This window comes from Aulostomus chinensis, chromosome 16 (genome assembly GCF_037954235.1).
Source record: "Aulostomus chinensis isolate RoL2024-O1b breed Wild chromosome 16, RoL_Achi_v1.0, whole genome shotgun sequence".
NCBI lineage: Eukaryota > Metazoa > Chordata > Actinopteri > Syngnathiformes > Aulostomidae > Aulostomus > Aulostomus chinensis.
In genome coordinates this window covers 24,775,615-24,799,608 of record NC_141335.1, presented here as the reverse complement: position 1 = coordinate 24,799,608, position 23,994 = coordinate 24,775,615, and the positions used below count along the sequence as shown (strand labels likewise).

The window sequence follows — 23,994 nt, the reverse complement described above, 5'->3', positions numbered from 1 at the left end:
AATGTTCAAAACTGTTGCTTCGGGCCCAAAATTTGTTCCTTGACGGGCCAAAACTGAAAGGTAATGGTGGGCTGTGGGTCAAAGATTAACGCCTACTGAGTTAAAATGCAAAAAGAATACAAGTTCCCTTGCTTGAATCTTATTTAAGCTTCGATTAACAACTTGTAACAAGTTTCTGTTACAGTAAAATGTCATTTTTTACGGTGATCTTACATCAAAAATTTACACTCAACCTCACCCACCCAGGTCATGATGTCCTTTGCTAATTCCCAGCCTGATGAAATACAGGAAAAATATTCCAACAGTCAAAATTCTTACCTGACAAAAAAAGAAAAAAAAAAGAAAGGAAAGAAAAGACAGAATTAAAAGTGTCTTGCAGTATTTTTGCATTCGGATTGTTGTGGGTTTTTTTTTCAAAATACCTGTCAGGCCAAATCAAACCCTAAGACCAAAGTTGGTCCACAAGCCCCACTTTGGGCAGCCTCATGATGAGTAATGATCCAATTAGCTCCTCTCAACATGTTCACGTAGGACAGCCAGTCACTGGGTTCAACCCCACAGGTGTCCGGAGTGCAAGGCCAGAAACATCAAAAGACATCTTTTATGATCCTTTTTATGGTCGACTTGCTTTGCCCATTCTGCTTACCCATGATGTCTTTCTCGCTGCTAAACGAAGCATCCTCTAACAATCTCCTGCACGTCCAGCTATGTGCGCCCACACAAAGGCCTTTTACTCCCAGGGATGTAAAGTTGAACACGTTAATGTTACGTGCAATAAAACTTTGAGTACTTTTGCGGTATATAAAATACTACTCTAAGAATTTGTAAATATTCTTTTATACTTTCAAAAGCATCCTCTTTTACTACGTTTCTACGGTACAAAAAAGCTGAGCCATTTAGATGGAGGGTAAAATGACTTGCCTTTGCTCAACAGTTGATTATCATTACGAAACCTGAAATATCATAACTAGATGTGACATGTTTATATATATAATATGTTAATATCGATTCTCTAAGGGTTTCAAATGTTGCCTCAGGGTTCAAAGAGTTACTTCACCTAAAAAGTGTGTTTTGTCTTTCAGGTACTCACAAATACGCATGTTCAGCCCACAAAGTTGTTTTTCCTCCTTCATAACAACTTTCAGCCTCCAGAATGCAGAAAGAAGCAGCCCCGTACAGCATGTTGAGGAAGAAGCTAACCAAGACCCATGGCTAACACTTCAAACAGCAAAACTGCAAAAAAAAATCAAAAACAAAACAAAACAAAACAAAAATTTATTTACAACCTCTCAAGCATTTCATCTTGTATATTCTACGTCTTTTTTATCCAGCATAACACCGCTGTTAGCTGCCAGTCTCCATTCGCGTCAAGCTAAATACACGTGGCTGACTCTTCCTGCATTTTGGAGTCACAAAGAAGCGATACAGGAGGAAGAAAAGCAGCTCAGCGAGCTCGCGTCACCTATTTTGGTGTTCTTGAAAGGCAAAATGCTCTTTTTTTGGGGTGAGGTATCGCTTTAAAAGAGGACCCACCCGTATGTTGGCTCTGGTCTAAATGTCATATGTGTCTTTCACTGCATGTTTTGCTCAAATGTGTAAGTACAATATGGTTGTTCTTTTTATTAAAAGTCATCCCTGTTCCATGTGTATCCTCCTCCCCCTGCCTGGCTGTGTACTCGGGAGTTCAGCTGGAGTCGAAAGCCTGCAGACTCATGCTTGTCTTTGATTGCTCATCCTCGCTCCAGACACGAATGAAGAGCTGCTCCAGCAAACTGACTGAGATCGACCTCCATGTAAACACAGCACATCTGATTCTTTATAGCATCCAGTTGGTGTCCAAGGCCCTCGCCATGCTGTCCTTCCCAGCGGACCACCACTCTGGACTGTTTGAGGGTTCTACCCTCCCCCCGGCTGCATCCACTCCTTGTGCTGTGTTCCTGGAACACTGCAATCAATGAGTCATGTGTCCTGATTACAACCAGCTCCCTATGGGGCATCTTCAAAGGGCTCCAGAGGAGAGGGAGAGAGGGAGCAACATTGCCCTCCATGGGGTAATTACAAGTTGGGGCTCCACGGTTTCTGTGGAGTGTCAAGCTAGTTAACAATTCAGCAAGTCCTGTTAGCGCAGTTGGAGGCTCCTCCGGCCACTGTTCTCCAACTGGTGGTGCATGCCATCCAAAATAACACGCACAAGCCTCCCTTATACACACACACAAAACATGCTCAGGCACAGTGTTTACTAGGCGAGCGTAACAGATGTGGACAGCAGCGAAGAAGAGAGGGGGACCCAGGGAGATATTTTCATGCTTGGTGCAGCTGAGTACACGCCTGTCAGGGAAAACGAGCCAAGTGTTTGGGTGCTTCTCAGTTAAAAGGCCAATAAAGTAGACAAACACACTCAAGCACTGTCTGGCTGCCTGTCGGCCTTTTGTTTTCGTCCACATCCACGGCTTGTCCAGTGACATGCACACGTGTTTTGTTTCCTCTCTGCCGGTATGTCCTTCGGCCATGTTCCAAGTCACACGGCCCTTCTTTTTCGTCTCGCTGACATGAAACACAAGTCTGTGTAGAGCCAGATAACAAGTGTGTGTTATTTCATTATCAAAGTATGTTGCTTGTAAATGTCACATTGAGTCAGTAAACACCGCAGAGTTGTAATTAATTCGATTATGATTTCATCAGCAGCTGCTCTGCAGGTTCCAATATTTTGCATTTCACTTTTCTTTTTTTTTTTAAAATGTGAACCTTTATCATTACGTCTGTAAATAAAAGACAGATAATTAGGGCTTGAAATGATGACTGCTAGGGAAGTTTAGCAGGAGTGGTAACGAGGAGCCTGCATGGTGGATGGTGTCTTTAGGTTAAGACTCTGGTGAGCCCCGTCTGCACGACAGCAAACAGAGAGGGGTAATCACAGACAAAACAGTTATTAGCTCTCGGTAATGAGGGAGAATAACACATCAACAGTGTGTGTGGGTGTGTGTTTATTTGCGTGCATGCAAGCAGTGTTAGCAACATTATTAGTCAGAAGATTCCCATGCAGGTCCTCTCGTCCACATGAAAATCCTCTTTACGGGAGTCTCAGATCAGCATCTTTGTACATGCGTTATGCTGGCACTGCTTTAATCGCTCATAACCTCCACAAGTTTACATTTTATTCATCTGTAATCATACGTGTATGTTGGCTCATTCATACCAACAAAACCAGCAGATAATTTTCTGGATTATGTTGTCATATTTCTAAAATTAGTCTCCCCCCCCCCCCCCCCATAATATAATGAAATAAAGATGGCTTACGATGTTTAACATAAGTTGATTGCAAACACATGTCATTCTCTGACGTTTCTTGTCTCACTGGGCATTCCGGTTCACATATACAAGTTCATCTCACACGAACCAGAAAACGTTATGACCTACTGCCCCCTAGTGGCAGTAATCTGACAGCACAGCAGCTGGAGGTGATTTGTAAAACATATGAATGTTCTTTTTGTTTCCTTTCTGAGAATGAATATTAAATGATAAAAAAAGTGTATGACTAAATCAGTAGTATTTTTGCAATGTTGGTCTTAAAAATGGGGTCATAGATTTTTTTTTTTTTAAATAAGAAAACTATGTGCTTCATTGAGGTGAATGAAGTGTGAAGACGCGGCGTCTGAGCTCACTCCCTGCCGGCGGGGTGCTGAGGCTGTGATATGTCTGACAACACGTGAAGGCAGCATCACACCCTAATTCCACCCCCCCCCCCCCCCCCAACATCCGGGACCGTTGGAGCTGAGTGGAAACTGGGTAAGGAGGGCAGTGGAGGGAGCGGTGGAAAGGCGTACCGATGACAGCTGTCAGTGTGGACAAAAACACTACCAATCTCTGAAGAGAAGCCTTATGGCGCCCCGTTAAAACGCCGGAGGGACGAGGAGAACAAATTGGCAGAGTTTCGGGTCATTTAACGTTGTCGCTGAGGTAACATTTCATTTTTTGGAGGGGAAAATATGACGGGAAGATCAGTGCCAGTTTGCCCTGTGTGTCTCTCGAGAATAGCCCCAATGCTAGTCATGCTAACTACTCAGCTAAATGATCCGTTAGCCTGGTTTGTCTTCGGTTCCGAGGGTTATTGCTGTCGAGGGGACATGATTTAATACCCCTCGTTGTCGTATTGGGTTGACTCCATCAGAAGTGGGATAAACCCCCCCTCAGGGCAACTTTTTTTAACGGAGTTACAGAAGACAAAATGCTAGTCTCGTTAGCGCACCATTGAGAGGGCTAGCGTAACCTTTGTAACTGGCTAGCTTAATTTAGCTAATGTGGTCAATTACACTTTGGCCCCAATGGCCGTAGAATATGGACTCTAATATTAGCTTTGCTAGAAGGTTGAAATTGTGGAAGAAACATTAACCAATAGCGTCGTTCGGTAATTCCAGTATCGGTAGTTGGCCGCTGTTCGTCACCGTTAAGTCCTAGTCACTCCCCGTCTTCCTCTCGACATATGAATAACCAACGTTTTATGACTTTTTAAAAAAATTATTGGACAGGGAAAGATAGCCTTGAGGTAACTTTTGACTAGTGAGTCCAGGGGGTTGATATGGAACCATCAAACGTGGCTCCGCCTAGTCCTTATCTGGGCGTTTTCTCGCCTGGTCTGTACCAGCCAGTTTCTTTTTGTCCAAATGATCTGGTAATTTTGAATGAAAGTCCAATAAATGCACATCACGAGTGCAGTAATGAGGAATACTTTTACTACGCTCCAGATATGATTCATATCCTTGCAAACTTTTTTTTTGCAGACCCTAGTTTTGTACGGTCATGTTGCATGTCACGTTTCAAGCTGGTTCATGTCAGCCACAACTGTTTATCCGCAGCTCTTGTGGGTACCATGCATGAGTGATGGTCTGTTTTTGCAGGAATGGAGGCAAGTGATAGGGAGTGTGGTTTGTTCTTGAGGAAACAGAGAGGGGGAGAGAGCGTCAAACGTTGTGCAGAGTTCACAGTAGAGATGATCCCAAAACGTGTCCCGTCTTTGTTTACTGATGTGATGAAATGAATTGCTGCAGTGTTTGTATATGTTTCACTTTTGTTTTGTTTCCCCCTCTAGGTGTTTGCTCACAGCACAGCGTATTTTCTAGCTTTGCACACAATTGCTGGAGCAGAAGCAGCAGCAACATGGGGACACAAGGCTCTGGTAGGAAGCGCGCCCCACTAAAAGATCGGTTCTCAGCAGAGGATGAAGCTTTGAGTAGCATCGCCCGAGAGGTGAGCTCCCCCAATGTTGCTCATTTCACGCATTGCTGATGTGGTTTCACCCAGCTCAAAATCCCGACCTGTTCCCATTCACTAAAAATTGGGTTTATTAGCTGCTGCTTCTTCTTCTTATCAGCACTCCAAGGACTGATGGACATTGAACTATGAATGAAAAGTAAACTTGATTTAAATGTCAAAGTCCTGCGAACGTGAACATGCATGCAGGTTCATTAAAGTCACATCTACACCCATTTACCAATTTGAGCAGGTACCTAATGCAGTACAGTACAACAGTTTTTAGGTTTTTTATAATCTGTTTAAGTACTAATGTATTTTTGGTTTTGATGTAGAAATAATTCTCATATTAACTAAAGTATATGCTATTATAAAAATGTTCTCTGTGGGTGTTTTTTTTTAATCCAAAATATGAAGAAAGTCTTAACAATATGAACTGGTAATTGAATATTTTGTATATAACAGGTATTTAACTGTGCTTTTATTTGTCCGACTCATCAACATACATATAATATGACCAATTTCTCTTGTTTTACATGTCGGTCATGCTCCCAGGACGTCCCTCTCATAAACTAGCTGCTTTGCTTATTCAAGGAATCTATTATTCATGCAACTGTTGTGTAGTGTAATTTAGTGGTCAGAGTTGTGTCAGCAAATGGGCCTGAGAAGCTTATGCTGATATGTGGACATTCAGGTTATGCAAGTTGATTTGTGTCTATGGAGACAGCTGGTTTGGACCAAAGCAATCGACTTGACTCGTAGTGTTTTCATGTGGGGGGAAAAATACAGGCAGAGGAGGGAAGCTACCTGGCTTGTAGGAACCTGCCCTGAGATTATTCCGCTGTGCTCCACAGCAGGGTTGTCATTCCTCAGCTTTTTCACAGTGGTGTTGCTACAACATGAAAAGTATTATTCAGACTGATGTCTTTTTAATGTTTGAGTAGAACTGACAGAATAGCTAGACTTTTTTCATCTTTGCCTTTTAAGTTTTTTCTTATTTTTTTAAAAGGTCCCTGTTTTTCTTTTGTTTTAACTTGTTCATACAGTATAATACACAGGGTAACTGTTGCCTTCCAGGACCTTCATAAGAATGGTTCGTCTGTGCTGTTGGAAAATTGTGCAGTGGCTCAGTCTTGGGCAGTTAGCACAAGGCTCCATTTGCTCTCTTTATAGTCATGCAGGCTGATCATAGAAACATGAGTCATCTGACCCTCCCAGTCAGGTCCTAAATTTGAATCTCTTTGTGTAGCAAACAGCGATTAGATGAACTCTGCGGGGAGTTCAGGGGCTAAGTGTTAAACATGTTGCACACAGCCGCTGTCCCCAACAAACAGGTTTACCTCGTGTTGTGAGTGCATACTTAATAGATCTTCCAGCTTCTCAGCAAGCCTTTGCTTGGCACTGATCACTGCTGAGAGCGACAGTGAATCTGAGCCTGCAGTTTGGTTCTGAGGCCTCTTACATTACTGGCAGTCAGTCCCTTTTAATACCAGCAGTCTGCTTACAAACCTGACAGTAGCCAAGCGTCAGAATTATGAAGATCATCTCCGATCTGTTTTCTTAGATGAGGATGAAGTGGAGCCACTGGTACTTGAACAAGGCAATCGTCGATGCTCCTTTTGGTGTAGAGGGAGTGTTTTTATGTGGAAAATGTAGTTCTTGGTCCATATTTAATTTGTGATTCATTTGTCAACAAGCAGTCATGACAGTAGAACATGTTGCTGCCTTCTCCTGTGAGGAGTGAGGAGGCTGTCAAACACATGTTGGGCTGATGGACACATGGTGTCTGCTGGGTGGGTTGGCTGGTGGTTGAGCCAAGTTCATCCCCTCACAATGCAAACTAAGTTCACTACACGAGAGAAATGTGTCCTGAGTAAGACCAGTGGAAGACGCTGTGTGTAACTGTACAGGCCTATTTTTAAATTGCCATAATGCCACATTTATTTATTTAGCTAAACAAATGTACTAATGTTTATGACCCGGCTCAGCAATAAAAGAAATCTATTCTATTCAAACGTAACTGCCACCGCAAGCACTTGTGATGTTGAGATTAATGCAAAATATTTTATGCATCTGTTATTCGGGATATTAAAGTGTTCTATTCACATATCAGCACCTCCATAAAGCTTGGATTGCACTAGGATCATAAACCAGAGAGAGCATTTGTCTCTGGCTTTTCTCTCTGTAACAAGCAATTCTAAAAGCAGCAACTTTGCATGATGAGGAAACAATAGCTTATAGCACAATAAAAAATTATGAGCGCAATCCTGTTGCTGAACTCAGTCTATCAACCATTTGTTTGTTAACAACACACTCTAACAATTCTTGGACAAAACAGCTTCACCCATATTTTTTTGTGGATAATTTCGTTTAGCTGTGATTTCTTAACAGTATATGAATATTTTTCACATTCTAATGTCTGACTTTTAATGTTCTTAAGAATTAAAAGTTGATCACTCCTTTTGGAAGGTGCACTTCTATTCGTATGCTTTTATATTTGCACAATATGAGTTTCAAATACTGCTATTAAAATGACAATCCAGAGAGGGTTGTTTGATAATGGACCGAAAAAAATCTTTATTTGATTTATTGTGTTCAAACGTTCATTCCCTGAGTTTATTTTGGCTACTTGAAGGCAACGGTGAAAACAATTCTAACTCATCATCACCTCACAAGATGACACGACGGATGCATTAGCGAACTGCTGCTTACGCCTGGTTGTAAAGACAAACGATGGTGTGAAATCTATCAAGCTCTCTAATGAACCAGGTGATTATTGCCTGTAGGTTCAACAGAACAAGCAACACCTCCGATATGACATTGTTGTTATAAATGATCGCTTGTAAGGCTGGAAAACATTTTTGTGAGTGGTTTAGGTGTCAGAGTAGCCCAGGTGACTTCATGCTTCACGGATGGAGTCTTATTGGCCCGAACACTGGAGGTGTGTTTGATGGTGAACGTGGCTGCTCAGGTTACCTTACCAGTCCCATGATGTGGCAGTAGGAGAGCTGAGGCTATAGATAGGACAGAGACGGAGGGCTCAGCTGTGCTGCTGTGCAGAGCTGCAGGTCATACTGTCAGACAGCTCAACAGGTGCAGAGCACAGGGCCAGCCATCTTTAAGACCCTTGCTCATTTGGTCTCCCTCCCCACAGACTCACAGCTTCACTTCCGTCTCCTCCTTGGTTCATTTTAGGCCAGCCACAGGAAATGCTGATGAAAATATCCACAGGGCAGATATATTTGTAAAGTTGAAACTCAGGGTTTTCTTTGAGTTTGTTTACTCTTGGGAATTTGTAAGCACAGAAGACCTAATATTTAATAATACTTAGTTATTCACATTTATCAATGACTACGAGATAAGATTTCTGTATTTGCTGTAACAGATGTTTTTATCTAATGCTCCTAAATCTCAGTCCAAGTTGGTGTAGGCTGTACCATCTGAGATGACCCTTTTTCCTCATTTCTTATGTTAGGATAATTAGAAAAGCAGTCATCTATCCAATTGAATTCAAGTTATTTCCTTCTCTTACTAAACGTGATGTTTAGCCACATGTGACTTTATTTCCTTGAATGTTTTTCACATTTACTTTCATGAGAGATACAGGTTAAGGAGAGGTGGCGGGGGGGGGGGGGGGCAGTTGCTCAGCATTTTTGAAACACAGTTCACCCCAGGCTGCTCTTGAATCAGGAGTAGCTTATACCCACAGGCTCTCTACTCTGGCTTTACAGATAAGACACTGCTGGAATGCTGACTGTGTGTGTCTGCTGTGAGATATAATTCTTCTCTATAATGTGTGTGCTGTCTTTTCATAAAAGATAAACGTGCCATTCTCTGTTGGTGGGCTGTTTAGTGTCAGAGCCGGTGTGGTGTGAATTTGGTTGTCATTGCATTGACGTAATGGAGGGAGTCTACACCGTCACCTGGACGTGACTCGTCTGAGCCGTGTTGGGGCTTGATGAAATTAGCCCTGTCTGCTGAGCTACTCTCTCTCTCTGCAACCCAACCCATACTCTGACTAAGTTGGGGGTGAATTGTGTAATGACTGTGCCCATTTTCCCCCCAGAGGAGAATTTATGTTTGGTTTTGACTTGTTTGTGCTTGGTTGGGGTCAGTTTATTAGATATTGCTAAATCACTGCCATACTCACAGACAGAGCACAGTCCCTCGATCAAAACCCCCTTTGTATTCTCAGTACTGTTGTCTCCACCAGTTTGTTTGTGCGCCATTAGAATTTCCCCCATGAGGTCTTAAAATTAGCCCTCTGAAGCTGATGGTTAGCACATGTTGTTTTTGACAAGGCATCCCAAGCACTCGCTCTGGACAGGACAACAGAACCATGACCTACCAAGCTGTGTGTGAGCCTTAGCATTATCGATACACACACACACACACACACACACACAGAATAAAACAGTATAGCTCAGAATCCCTCACAGTCTGAGATGGTGAGCCTCGATTTAGACAAAGCCTGGAATGAGGCGCCCCCATACCCCTCTTTACATTATGTAGGGGTTCGTTTTGGGATGTTGATATATAACCAGCAAAGATTTTGTCTTTATTGCACAACCCTACCTAGCACACCTCTACTGACGCTGTGCTTTGCTGATCCATTTTTTGTGCTGTTTAATGTTTGGCCACATTTTCATAACCATTATATTATAATCTTTTGTGATTTTGAATAATCAGAACAATAAGCCACCCTGCTGTCATGTAGCCTGCTAATGGCATCGCATTTCTTGTTTATGACAATGTACCTGCCATACTAATGATGTGACAATTGCTAATCGGCAAATGTTAGCATTCTTGGCATTCTTTAAACAGATGGTGAATGTGGTCGATCATGCGTGCTAAACATTACGAGGTTACCGTCATGCTGTTGTGAGGTCGTTTGCACGCAGGTTGTGTGCACATTTATTCAGCTATATATTTTTATTTGTGTTGTTTATGAACCTAAAGTTGTCTTTTTTTTTTGGTCTTTTTTTTTTTCTCTCTTACATTTTTCTAGCACTGCTAATGTACGTGTTCATATTTCATCCTACAGGCGGAGGCCAGGCTTGCAGCAAAGAGGGCGGCTCGGGCAGAGGCCAGGGATATTCGAATGAGGGAACTTGAACGGCAGCAAAAAGAGGTATGTAGCATAAAAGGCACGTCACAGGCATGGATGCTCCCAACAAGTGAGTCAGTTAATGGCCCAATTAATGCTGTTACATAGTGTACAGTGCAGATCCCTGAATGGGTGAAACATGTTGTCTCTGACATGTTCTTTTCATACATGGATACTGGCTGAGAACCTCAATGCTCAGCCAACCTCTGCTTCAGCTCATTCACACTTCTCTCTATTAGTCTGATGCACGTGATCTGCTTGGTTTAAAACCTCAAGAGACAATTTTAGATCAATACGACAGATAATATACCAAACTTGACCCAGAGAAAGAAAAATAAACATGCTGCATGTCCACAGATGTAACCAAAAGTTCTATTCATGGAAGTAAATGTAACCCAGATTTGACGTTTCAGCAGTTTCGAGTGATTGTTTTTCCTGGCACTTCCTTCTTCTGTCCAGCTTTCTTACCACTCATCCAGCAGTAGCAGCAACCGAAAATGGGGTCAGATCCACCAGTGGATGGTAGGCGAGTGAGAGTGTCGCAAACCTCTCGCTCCACTAACGCAGCCTGTTGTGTGGGATTGAGCCTCAGTCGAGCCTTACTGTTTAGCTACACTTGACTCACTGACCGTGCCTCACTGTGGAAATATGCCCAACAGTGTATTTGCTTTGGATACACCATAATCTGTGACTGTGTGTATTTGTGGAGCAGGCTATGGCCTTTGGCTTTATTTAGGGTGGATGAGTCTGCATGTAAGACGTTTGGACATCCAGTTAAACTTTTCCAACCTCCTTTTGCTTTACATGAAGTGGATTCTTGTTGTGAATGTTCATGAAGCTTTTGCATGGAATTAATCTATATGTTAGCATATGATACACATAAAAGAACGTGGGTGTGAATGTGTGCGCGTGAGTGCTTGCTGTTGCTCTTCTGAGAGAAGAAAAATGTGCGCTGTATTAGCTACTCTGTATATCATTAATCCTCTTGCTGCACTCAAAATGGATTACATATTTCTGACTGGATTTGACATCCATTTGGTTATAAACACCGTACAGAACTTTTGCATGGTTTGGGCTTTGCATTGCAGTGACTTTATTCCTCCTGTCTCCTTTCCTTTTACTTTATAATCCTATCCAACTTTCCTTCCTGACACTAGGCTGACACAGAAAAAGCCAGAGCCTCTAGTAGTAGTCGAGCAAGCAGCCGTCATCATCGGGTCTGTATTTTTTCCCCACCTTCTTCTCTTTTGTCTGCCTGTATTTCATTTCTTCTCTCTCCCTTTCATCCTACAGTCAAACTCTCATCACACATGTTCTTTTCTGTCTGCTTTCCTGCTGTGACTCCATGTTTCCACATCAACAGGGGCTGGATGATGACGTCACGTCAGTCCGCAGCTACAGGGTGCGTACATATTACACCCTTGCTGCCAGTATTATTAGAACTCTGCACTCATAGGGGCACACTGATGTGTGAACGCCATTCCTCTTTTTTAGGATGGTCAGAATACTTTTATTAGGTAGTGTTTCTTTGGGTCATAACATAATGAAGTTGCCTCGAGTGAAGATGTTCCCTTATATCTGTTTTTTTTGTCTCTTGCGTATTGAAGTCAAGCTCATCAGCAGTACGTGACCTGGGCTCTAGCAAGAGTCGATCCAGCTCCCGTAATAAAGACATCTTGGTGCGTTGTGTTTGTGTGTGTTTGATAGCAACATCAGTCGTGTCTTTGGTGTTGAAGTCGAATAGCTGGATTTTGAGCATGTTGCCTGACTTAAGCACTGACTTTCTAAATTGTTCCAAGTAGAACCAACTCATTTGAAAGGACTAAATAACTGTTTGTCTCTTTCGTTTCACTTCTCTACAATTCATCAGCTAAAATCCACTGTCATTATGCTTGAATTACACATTAATGGATCCCTGTTTGGCCAGATAAAGTCAGAATGTACTCTCAGAAACACATTTTACAAAAGGAATGTGACAGTCAGACCACAAGGCATTATTGCTTGTAGATTTGACATGAACAGTTCAGAGCTACAAAAAGGACTAATAGCCTGCCCTTATACATTTAATTGCAAAGCACCGTGTTTCCTTTATTGATGACATATTTTGGCCATGAGTGAGATGTTGGTTCCTGCACTGAGGCTTTGTGCAGTTGTGTGATTTGTATGATCAGTTGCCGTGTTGTTTGACTTGGACAACTAACCTTCGCCAGCGAGACTTGTGTAACGCCAGCAGTCGGCCGAGTCATTTTCTGATCTTAATTCTTTTAACTCCTGTTCTCTCCTCAGTCTGATGGCCTTTCCAGCAGGTCCACACTCAAGAGTTCTCGCTCCACTGTATGTACCTGTGTGTTGATTGTCCAGCTGTCTCTGCCTCACTTTTCTGTGCTAGTCAAACTGTCTCATTGTAGGTGTTTTGTTTTACTTTTTTCTCGGGGCTGGACAGAGTTCTGTGTACAATGACCTGCATGGCCATAAAAAGACTTCATCCAGCTCCTCCAGGAAGGACCTGCTGGTTAGTGTACTTCTTCAGTGTTGTCTCTGCTGCAGCCTTAAGTATAGAGGTGGTGTAGACAGATGGCTTGATCTGGTGATTTACTGCCGATCAACTTAACCCTTGAGAAGTCACTAGTTATTGCTTTGTGAAGTGTTGCTCTTTGATTCCAACTGTGACAAAGCTTGTGATTCTACCAAGTGACTTTCAGAAGCATCTCTGCCCTCTGGTCCACTAAAAGTGCCTGCTTATTTTTATTTTGATGAATGCTACATCAAGCTTCACTTAGAGGTTGGAGCTGGGCAGAAAGTCAGACAAAGGAACAACATGGCTTTCACTTTCAAAATAAAACACACGATGTAAACTCTTTCCATCAGAATAAGAAACGCAAGAGTCCATGTTATTCATGTACAACTTGTTCTGTAGGAATGAATACAGGACAAAGAACTGGAAGGGCAGGGCACTGTAGCGTACACACCGAGACCAGTGAAAATTTCACTGGGTCCCTCCTTGGTCCACGCTACACCCCCCCACAGAGTGAGGGGAAAATTGGCCCCGTAGGTTTCACGTCATCCTTCTGACTAATTGATGGACATGGCTGAAAATATAAATCCCTTGGCTGATGTCATCATAATCATGATAATAATAATAATAGTAATCTAAGTCGTAAAATCTGACTGATGTTAACTGTGAAGTATGAAAGTGTGCGCAGGATATACAATTTTTTATGCTTGGGGGAGCAGAAAAGTTTGTGTAGCAATAAAAGATAAACGTGAATAAATGCAATGGAAACCGATGCAGTGGTTAAAGGATGATGATCTTCAGTTACGTGATAGTCGGGGTTCACGGTCAGCCTTGCTGGTACAGAGCTCTCCCAAGAGCACGTCACTGTAATATTAGTGTTCATTTCTCTCCATTTCCATCGTCTGACAATGCGCGCCATATCCATCTTGTAGTTTTGTCTTCCTTCATTTGAACCCGTATTTGTTTGAGGTTTGACTGGCGCCGATCTAATACCGCCACCTTGAATGGAGACCTTAATGTAGTACACTTCATGGCTCGGATGTTGACCAAGCAGTGCTGAATGTATCTGAAAAAGAACCAAGACACTTGAGGTTAAAATGTGTTGTGCTGGTGTTTATTTGAGGCCATATTATGTTGCTACCCCCACAGACTGGACTGTACCATGATAAAAGGAATTACACCAGCCTAACGAAGACCAAACTCCCGCCTCCTCCCTCCACCTCCACCTCCACCTATCAGCCTCGGGTCTGTCCTTCTCTCAGTGCTGCTGTCTAGCATTGAACCCTTTGTATACACAGTTTGATTGTGTTAATGGAAACCAGTTGAAGTAGTATCTCTTGATGGTCTAGTTTATTGGTCATTTATAATGCAGTAATGGATATTGTTTGTGTGTAGTTAAAGAATCAAAACAACCAGGTGTGTGCCATGTTGCTTAACATTTGCCTCTCATTTTGGAGAAAGCTAAAGCTAAAGCTGTACATTCAGAATCAGAACTGTGTAAATTACCGGCTGGGTGACAACAGCCAGCAGGGACAATGTTAACTCACCTCGCTCTTCTTCTCAACACTTGTGGCTGCAGGTCTTGTATTTCACACTGTCAGCCAAACATTCATCCTGTTTCCATGCACTGCAGCTGTGAAGTCATTCTCCACCTCACTTCCACTTCTCTCCTCTGAACTGACGTTCCCCTGCTCCCCTACTCTCTGACAGGCCACTGCATCCTCGTCCTCCACCACTGGCGCGGGGTTGTCTCGCAGCTACAGCATGGTCAGTTTCTATTCACCGTGTGGCCCGCATCTCACCGCATGCCTTTAGTTACCTTCAGAGGTGGCCCTCCCACATACATGTGCCTGGATGCCCAGAGTGTCTGGGACTGTCTATAATTAGCTCCCTAACAATCTGAGCACTTGGCATAGGCTGGAAGTTTGTGCCTCGGTTTGATAAAGCTGGACTTTAGTGGGAAGCCAGGGCTTTGTTGTAGAACTCTGAAACCAATTGCCGTACAGTACTTGATGCTGGGCATACAGTGTTTCTGCTTACTGCACAGCCCACATAGCAACTGTGTCAAAGATTTATGTTCCCTCTCATGTTTTGCTGAGTCCTGCATTGTCTCCCACGTGTGCCCTCAGGCCTCTATTTATGATGACACCGGCCTTTACAGCTCAGGCCACAGTTCAAGAGCTGTAAGTCTTGAATGTCTATCAAGCACCATTTGAACATTGTTACCACCACAACAGCCGACTGTTGTGCCTGTGACCTGAGTTCTGTCTTCATGTTAATCCTGTGTCCTGTTAACCCCCCACCCCACCCCCTGTGCACAGCCATCTGAATATAGCTGGTACTCCAGCTCCACTCGCAGCAGCCCTGTGGTGAGCGCCCGTTAAACCGCGGCCACTCTGCATGTTTTCAGCTAACAACACACACAAAATGCCCACCACTACCAGGCTCCACTCACTCCCTCTAAGCAGTGCTCGCTGGATGTTGATCACCCATCCCAAGCTCGTTTTAGGGAAAAGTGTCATTGTTTGGTCTTGAAATGTTTGCATCAAGAATTGAAGAATTAGGAATCTAAGTGCTGCTCATGAATTTGAAGCAAGGTTGTGTGATTTAGGTCTTATTGGTGCATTTGACAAAATAACCCTCACTGCATGAGTTGGCATTACTTACAAGGTTGGAGTCAGTGGAGAAATCAACTCATCTTTTAATCTAGAGGCTGCTTCTACGGATTGCTGTTTGAATAAGGTGTGCGCGCGCGTGTGTGTGTGTGTGTGTGTGTGTGTGTGTGTGTGTGTGTGTGTGTGTGTGTGTGTGTGTGTGTGTGTGTGTGTGTGTGTGTGTGTGTGTGTGAATGAGAGAGAGAGAGAACGCCTTGGGCATTCAGCCATCCCATATTACAGTGAATCCTCATCCTTGTGCCTTTGTTGTGTGTGCGCGCGTGTGTGTGTGTATGGGTGTGTGTGTGTGTGTGTGTGTGTGTATGGGTGCTTGTTCATCTCAGTCTTCCTCAGATGATGACACTGTCAGCAGCGTGTCCCAGGAACGTCCCAGCCGAGGCCGCAGGGACAGTGCGGTGAGCTGTAGGGACTGGGCTGTATAAGTCCTGGACTGTTGGTCATCATAGTACTGCATTCAGTAAAAAGTGTTGATGATGGAGGGATCTAAGTTTGTTCAACTCCTGCTTTTACTGTATTGCTCTGATCTCCCAACTCAATCCCAATCCGTGCTGATTCGATGTCATTGTTTACTCTTGTCCTTTTTGGTATTATTTTGTCTTTGTTTTTCTCCTTCCGTCTCCATCTTTCTTCCTGTGTGTGTTGTAAGCAGTCGTCTGACTTCTCGGATATTAGTGAGTCTGCAGCTGATTATTTCAGCCGCTCCAACCGAAGGGGCAGCATTGTGTCTGATCTCGATGATTTGAGTATTCCAGATCTGGACGCTGTAAGTGGCTGAATTCAGCTCTCAAAACCAGGGTTGGGAATGCAGTGCCGATTACATATTTTTTATTTTTATTTTGTTATAACTGGTGCATGTTTTGAAAGTCACGTTTGGTTACATGACGATAGTGCTGGACTGGTATAGTTTACTTAAAGCAGCAGTGTTCTGTGTGCTTGTTTGCTCATTAGTTCTCTATAATCTGTGAACATGCAGCATTTTTTCTGATTCATTGTATTCCCTGGACTAACTTCCCCAAATGTGAGAGAAGAAAATGGCTCCAAGCATGACCACACGTGGACGCATCTTCCTCAAAATAACCTCTGTGTCATCTTGTAATATTTCTAATTTTCCTTTCAGCTGGATGAAAAATGCGACAAACAGTATTCTGATTACAGTCGGGTGAGTGTGCCGTCATTTCAATTTTCTTTTTCTATAAAACTTCTCAAAACACCAAATTGGTTTCCATCAATGAGTTGTGCTACCGTGGTTTAGCTACATATAGGGTCTTGCAAAAGCTGATTTCCTCAAGAATGTGACGAGCCAGGGCTGTGTGGGGACCACAGTGACGCTGGACTAACTTGTAATTTGTGGTCTGGCAAAGCTATTTTCTTGTGCAAACCCTCCATCCGCTGTAACTGTATCCGTCACATAGTGGATGGTAAAAATGTGAATAAGATACATCATGGATGCCCTTTAATTCATGACACATCTGTCGTTATAGAAGTCAGTTGCTAGTTATAGCGTAACGACCTCAACACAAGCCGCCCGTGGAGGTCGTCACGTTTCTAAATCTACGGCGTGCGCCGGTGCCTCATCAGGAGGATTTGAATGATGACTTGGACATCATGCTTGCGGCGTCAGATGGTGGTGTTAAGTGACACATTGTGGTGTGTTTGTATTTATCTTACTGGTGTTCTGTGGTGTGTTGTGCTTCCAGCCATCTTCCCGCTGTGCCACCCCAGGCCTCTCAGCTGCCACCCTGGCGTCGCTGGGTGGCACCTCGTCACGACGGGGCAGCGCAGACACCGGTAGCATCTATGACCCCGACACCAGTCTGAGTGAAATTAGGGTAAGGTCTACAGTTCACACGGTAGCAATCACCATGCACAGACTACATAAAATCCTTTCAAAACGTTTTCCTTTCAGTATATGATGTTTGTTTTAGCACCATTTTCTCATCATTGTAGCTCTTCAGCTCATCCTCGTGTTACATGTTGAAGCGATGTATGTTCACTCTGCACATCAACTCCCAGCAGCGTTGCCTCTGTTTTGCCTCTCTGCTGTTCTAAGCGTCTGCGTTCTTCTGGATGTGACATGTGTCCTGTGAAGCTGTTTCTTATATCTGGGTCTGCTGGTCACGTGTATTCCAGCCGGACTGTCTCTGAGATGGCAGCACGGGTGCTTTGTTATCTCTCCTTGGTAATCCCCACCCTCTCTGATGCCCCAGTTCACCCCAACCATTCCCTCCATCTGCTCCACAGGATATCTATGAGCTAAAGGACCAGATTCAGGATGTAGAGGGGCGATACATGCAGGGGCTTAAAGAGCTGAAGGTAGAGGGGCTTGAGCTCACAGCATGCCTTCTCTTGTCCTCTGGGAGCAGTATGGCATCACTAACCCCCCCTCCCTCCCTACTCATACCCCCTCTGTACCTCCTAACAGCACAACTGTGTCTTTGCGTGTTCCCCGTTTCAGTTGCATGTTCTTCGCACACTTCCTGTTTTGATCTGATCCCCTTGTTGTGGCCTGATATAAAGACACTCCTGCAATTCTGCTGGATTCAAAGTTGAAAGAAGAAGAAGAGAAACTTGCTCCACCTGCTGACAGATGACAGCCATGGTTTGAATCGTTGGCTCTACTCGCATTCAGACTTGTGGGTCGACCCCCTGGGTTGACCTCTGCCGTCACCTTCGGCAGCTTCCTGTTCTCTTAGAGAGAACAGCTCGTGTTTATAAAAACCTAGTTTACTAACAGATCTGGCCCTTCCAGCGGCTTGTTCTCGGTAGACTTTGATACAGCTGACGTACTTTAGCTAGACTACTTTTCATCTGGTTCACTTGTAGTTCACTCTTTCACATTCTTGTTTCTCACTTGTTTCAATGTATTTGAAATGTTCAGTGATCCATTTCATCCCTTCCATGGTTAGACAAGTTCCAAATGAACTGTTTGAAATGGATTGTTAACAAAAACACCATGCCTCCTCTTATCTAATCTGCCATTTATTTGAAATTTAGGAAAGACTTGGTGTGTTTGATTGTGTTGTGTCCAGAAAAGCTAAGCAAAAGCCCACCTGATGCATGTAGGTGAGCAGTATCTTGATTGATTTGTTCTGTGTTTATTAACACACCACCACCTCTGTCAGGAGTCCCTTGCTGAGGTGGAGGAGAAGTATAAGAAAGCCATGGTATCGAATGCGCAGCTGGACAACGACAAAGGCAACCTTATCTATCAAGTCGACACTCTAAAAGACGTCATAGAGGAGATGGAGGAACAAATGTCAGAGATGAGGAGAGAGCTGGATGAAAAATCAAAGGTGAGATATCAGGTTCTGATGACTGTGCTAAGCCACCTCCCCAGTTTATGAGGACAGTTCATGTCGGGATAGTAAATGTTTATGTGTTGTGGCTAAAATCTTGTTTGCGGTTTCAGGAACTAGAAAGACAAAAGCACACATGTACAGTCCTGCAGCATAAACAAGAAGAGCTGAAAGAGGGAATCCGCCAGAGAGATGAGCTCATCGAGGTATGGCTGCTTCTGCACAAGCGAAATAATCTGTTGGTTCCAGACGAGAGGAGATGCGGTTCTGCAGGAATCTGATAAGGGTTGAGGGGCGCTGGCCTGCCTCTAGTTCTTTTCTCCCATCTGAGTCTGAACATTTCCCAGCCTTCTTCTCTCAGCAGTATTTTCCTGATATTATTGTCTTCTCCCTCTGCCTCACCTGTTACTTCTTTCTTTTTATGTGCATTTTACTTCTTTTGTCTGTGTTCACTGGTTATTCACTCATGTCTCATCTTATTACTGTTCAACGCCTCTCTAGGAGAGCCAGCGAATGCAGACTAAGTTAGATGCCGTCACCAGAGAAGTGTTTGACCTGCAGGAAACGATAAACTGGAAGGACAAAAAGATCGGGGTAGGAGGTCCCACACCGGTGCTCGGACAGACCGCGAGAGGCAATAGACGGTCGAGCGTTCCAGCATTTAGACAGTGCCCCTCCTGTTCTTTTGCTTCCTGTGCTGTCTCTGCATAATCGGGACCCTTAGCTCATAGGCATTAGCACACACCTGGACCATCCAGATTAACATGTAGGAGCTGTTGCATGTCAGTAATGGGATTTGTAGTTCAATGGAAGCTAACGGTGAACATTTACCTGTGTAGTGTTGGAGTTAGCATTGGACAGCCTCTGAAAAAAACATCTTTGGAAATAATCCATATATTCTAGCATGACATGCATGTTACACTGGATCGGTTTACTTGTTAGGTCATGAAGTCAGACGTGAGTATGAACGCATCAAGCTCAGAGCAAACGAATGACCTCCCTCCCTAGAGTCACAAGTCACTGTTCGCCACTTCTCCTCCAACATTTCTGAGCAACGACTGGTGTGAGCATGCACTTCTGTCCTCATCTGTGTGTACTGTCTACATTCTTGTGTGTGATGTGCTCGGTGCATGTATGGCGTGTGTGTGTGTGTGTGTGTGTGTTCAGAGTCTATCCAACTTGTCCACTGCCTCTTCTTCTCCTCTCTTGTCTTCTCTCGTCTGTCTGGCCAGGCCCTAGAGAGGCAGAAAGAGTACTTTGATTGCATTAGGAATGAGAGAGATGAGCTCAGAGATGAGCTCGCTGACATCAAGGCGAAGGCCAAAGCAGGAGAGGTAGGTGCTGCCAAGTGCCACGAGACCAAAAACCTAGGGTAGCGATGGGGATGCTGGGATCGTGTGCTTCTGGTGCTGACTTTAATTCGGGTGTCTGTCGATACAGAGTCTTGAGAGTAGTATTTTCACACTAGATGATGTTTGTGTGTCTGGCGGCATTCCCATGCCACTGAGCTACTGCACACGCTCTATCACGGGCAGGGGGCTACTTCCAGCTAGCCCTCCGCGAAACCAGATAACATGATTGTGCATCGCTCATAGATTCCCACGATGTTATCAAACCAAATGGATCTAATTGTTCGAGTGACGGAGTCGTTTCACAGAAGCTCCACCAAACAGTAACGACGGAGGCGGTTACATCACGTTGAGCGCTGAAGCTCTAAATACAACGAGCCCATTTCTATTATCAAAAATCCACTGAGAGGCTTTGAGATTCGATGGGGGTTTCCTGAGGTGGAGGAAGAAGTTGCTGGTCAAAAACTTAAGTTAGCAATTTGCTTGTTGGTTGTAAATTTACCCTTTTATTTTTCTCTCTTCTTTGTTCTTATATTCTGGTCAACTTTAAACTACTCGTTACTTGTATCCTATGGTACCCTTATTTTAAGATTAACCATAACAACAATTTAGACTATCGAATGACTGCCGCCGCTGTTACCATGGTAACTTTCCACAGTGGCAAACACAACACTGAAGCTTCGTCTGGAGCTGAAAAAGAAAAGAATTGAAAAAAGATAATTTTGACAGATGACTCTTTTCATTTTCACTGGAAAAGATCTAAAATGAGGTTTGTTTCTACAAACCAAGTTTGTCTGGAGAGTGTTGCACTTGGCTAACATGCAATGTTGATAAATGGTGCTGCTCAACTCCTGCTTCTATGTTTTCACATGGAACTAAAATGTAGAAAATGTGCTGAAATGATCGACCTGTTTTACAGATGATGAGGATGATGATGATGATGATGATGATGATACAAACAAATACTGGAAAGTAACTCTGTCAGACCTGAATCCCAACCAGAGCATCTTGGGCTTCTTGTCATTATGATGAGCTGAATTGTGCTTTGGAACGGGACCAGACCTTTGTGATGTGGTCTTGGCGCGGGGTGGGGTGATATGAGAGAGGAGCATTGCTGGTTGAGGGGAACTCAGCTGCCTGTGTCCTCGCAGAAACACGGGCTGGTCATCATCCCAGACGGCACGCCGAATGGAGACGTCAACCACGAGCCGTCATCCTCAGGGATCACCGTGGTCTCCCAGGAGGCCGCTCAGGTGCTGGAGTCTGCAGGAGAGGGGCCGCTGGGTGAGTCCAACACGCTCCACACAGGTCTCTCTGTCAATGCCTCACATACATGTACAAGTGGGCTCACCCCTCCTACCCTGCAGGACGCATCACACGTCTACACTTGAGAGACGCTTCGTTGTGAGATCGATAGTGAAGCGCCTGCAAGCAAGCGACTTCATGGTGCATTCACATGCACCTCGTAAACCTCTTCCAGGGGTTATCTAAAATAGAACCGTTTATATTTGTCTGATTTTACTGTGTTGAAATAAGTAATTGAACATTTGGAATGAACCGAGAGTGGCGATCTAAAAACAACCGCCTGTTCTGGGAAGATATGTAAGTGGTAAAAAAATAGCGCGCGCACACACACACACACGCACACGCACACGCACACAATCAACTGATAGAAATATGTGGGCATCATCGTGTCATCACTTGGAGGATTTTTAAGTTCAGTGGGAATTAAAGGAATCTACCACTCATGAATGCTGCTCCTTTTCCATGAATGAATTCACAATAGTTTGGGATCATTAATCAGGTGTTTTAGCTCCATATGGAATGTTAGTTAACTTTAGTTGAAGCCTTGTGTTTCATCACTAGATGTGTGGAGAGTGGATTCAACGATGAATGAATCACAACCGTTCTAAACAAGAGCAGCAGTTCGCAAACCATCGTGTTGAAATATCTTGAGCTGTTGTGAAGCACAGACTTGACGTCAGGCGTTTAACCAAAAGCGGAGGGACTCTGAGAGACGAGGGACGCGAGTGTTCAACAACGCTGACTCGTCTCCAGGTTTAAGCTGGAAATCTGTAAATGAAGTGAGCCACAGATGTGGAGGTTCATCGGCGTTTTCAAATGCTTCAGTTCAGCTTGACAAGATGATGTTTTTGGCGTCAAGAGGTTGTTATTTTATGATCGAAAGCAAAAAAAAAAAAAATCTATTGTTTTATGTGGAGCAAAATCTGTCAGAAAATGTGTATAACAGAAGAGTCATGATATCATTAATGGTTGATATCATCATATTGCACTGGTAAAAGGTAACAGTTCTTTTGCTGCTGCCCTGCAGACGTCAGGCTACGGAAGTTGGCGGAGGAGAAAGACGAACTGTTGGCTCAGATCAGGAAGCTGAAGAACCAGCTGGAGGAGGAGAGACAGAAACACTCGAAGGTGGACAGTTCGTACAGCGACGGCGAGAGGATGGAGAACGGCACCGACCTGCACTTGATTGAGATGCAGAGTGAGTTGGATTCCCTGCAGACATCCGTGTTGATGCGGCATCGTTCAGCTCTCATTTCTCTGTATTTGAAAACTCTGTTTTTCTCTTTAGGAGATGCCAACAGACAGATTAGTGAATACAAGTTCAAGCTTTCTAAGGCAGAACAGGAAATGGGTACAATGGAACAAAATGTGAGTGAAGGAGGTAAAACAGTAGGTCCCATTACATTGCAGAGATACGACAGAGATTTAAAACTTCTATGTCGTGTCCTTCTTCAGATAAGCAGACTTGAAGGACAAGTGTCCCGGTACAAAGCAGCAGCCGACAACTCAGAGAAAATAGAAGACGAGCTGAAAGCAGAAAAGAGGAAACTTCAGAGAGAGGTAGAGACCGAGAAGAATTTCTCCCTCGTGGACGGTAAGTGGACTGTGGTAACATCTGTCCTATGTTCTTGCACAGCTGCGCACGGCTCTGGACAAGATAGAGGAGATGGAGATGACCAACAACCACCTCGTAAAGCGCCTTGAAAAGATGAAGGCCAACAGGAACGCTCTACTGTCCCAGCAGTGAGGCAAGGCGGCATCACCACAGAAGCCCTTAAACTCGCACCTCAGACCTCTGACTGCCATATTGCGCCTGGAGCACATTTTCTTGCAGCTGTAACACTTTAAGATTTGTAGCAACCAAAAACACTTAAAAACTCTTCCGGTTTACCAAAACCAGTTGCTTTCATCTGGCCGGCCGCCAGCGTTTTATGAGGAATGATGTAAGGAATTAAACTCTAAAATGTTGCTGGGAGACACACGAGGAAGTTTCTCTTGTCACCACTTAATATTTCACAGCTTCGTTCTACATGTTATCCACAAGGTTTCAGTTCTTTTGGCTGGGTGTTCAGCTGTCATTTTTGTTTTTGTTTTTGTTTTTTTTGTTTTTGATAAGTTGCATGAATGAGTATAAATGCTTTTAAACCGTTGGACCCCCCCCCCCCCCCCCCCCGGCTGCTCCGGCCTGCTCCTTCCCAGCTCCCCTCACACAGTGAAGTGCCTTTTCACACTCGGAGACTGGGATCTGACCGTTCCACAGACGGGGACGGTTTTAACAGGTACACAGTGACGTATTTAAAAAAACAAAAACAAAGGTGCAGTTTGAGAATATATAGAACCGGCTGCTGCAGTTTCATTGAATTTTTTTCAGATATTTAAAAGATTTCTTGAAAATAAATGTGTAATTTACAGAGCTGGCTCCTTATTTTGCTTTTCTTTTTGTCTAGACAGGATTATCCAAAATCTAAAGGTGTGAAATTAGTGGTGGTTTCTCTTGTGC

The 23,994-nt window shown here is 43.8% G+C and overlaps 1 protein-coding gene across 7 annotated transcripts; it reads left to right on the top strand.

Annotated features, from left to right (window-relative positions):
• The first annotated feature begins 3,756 nt into the window (after positions 1-3,756).
• On the top strand, positions 3,757-23,905 carry lrrfip2 (leucine rich repeat (in FLII) interacting protein 2). 7 transcript variants are annotated; one of them, XM_086180397.1, is made up of 27 exons: positions 3,757-3,957; positions 5,087-5,244; positions 10,292-10,378; positions 10,814-10,876; positions 11,512-11,571; positions 11,718-11,756; positions 11,962-12,033; positions 12,641-12,688; positions 12,798-12,866; positions 14,019-14,114; positions 14,580-14,636; positions 14,999-15,052; positions 15,191-15,238; positions 15,868-15,939; positions 16,194-16,307; positions 16,662-16,703; positions 17,242-17,373; positions 17,786-17,857; positions 18,667-18,837; positions 18,954-19,046; positions 19,342-19,434; positions 20,073-20,174; positions 21,341-21,473; positions 22,522-22,692; positions 22,783-22,862; positions 22,950-23,054; positions 23,131-23,905. In XM_086180397.1, exons 2-27 carry the CDS (start codon positions 5,155-5,157, stop codon positions 23,239-23,241), a joined length of 2,274 nt encoding a protein of 757 aa, XP_086036523.1. In that variant the 5' UTR covers positions 3,757-3,957; positions 5,087-5,154; the 3' UTR covers positions 23,242-23,905. The 7 variants fall into 7 exon arrangements, with proteins under 7 accessions (XP_086036523.1, XP_086036525.1, XP_086036524.1 ...); XM_086180399.1 differs by lacking the exon at positions 11,962-12,033; XM_086180398.1 differs by lacking the exon at positions 17,786-17,857.
• The last annotated feature ends 89 nt before the right edge of the window (positions 23,906-23,994 follow it).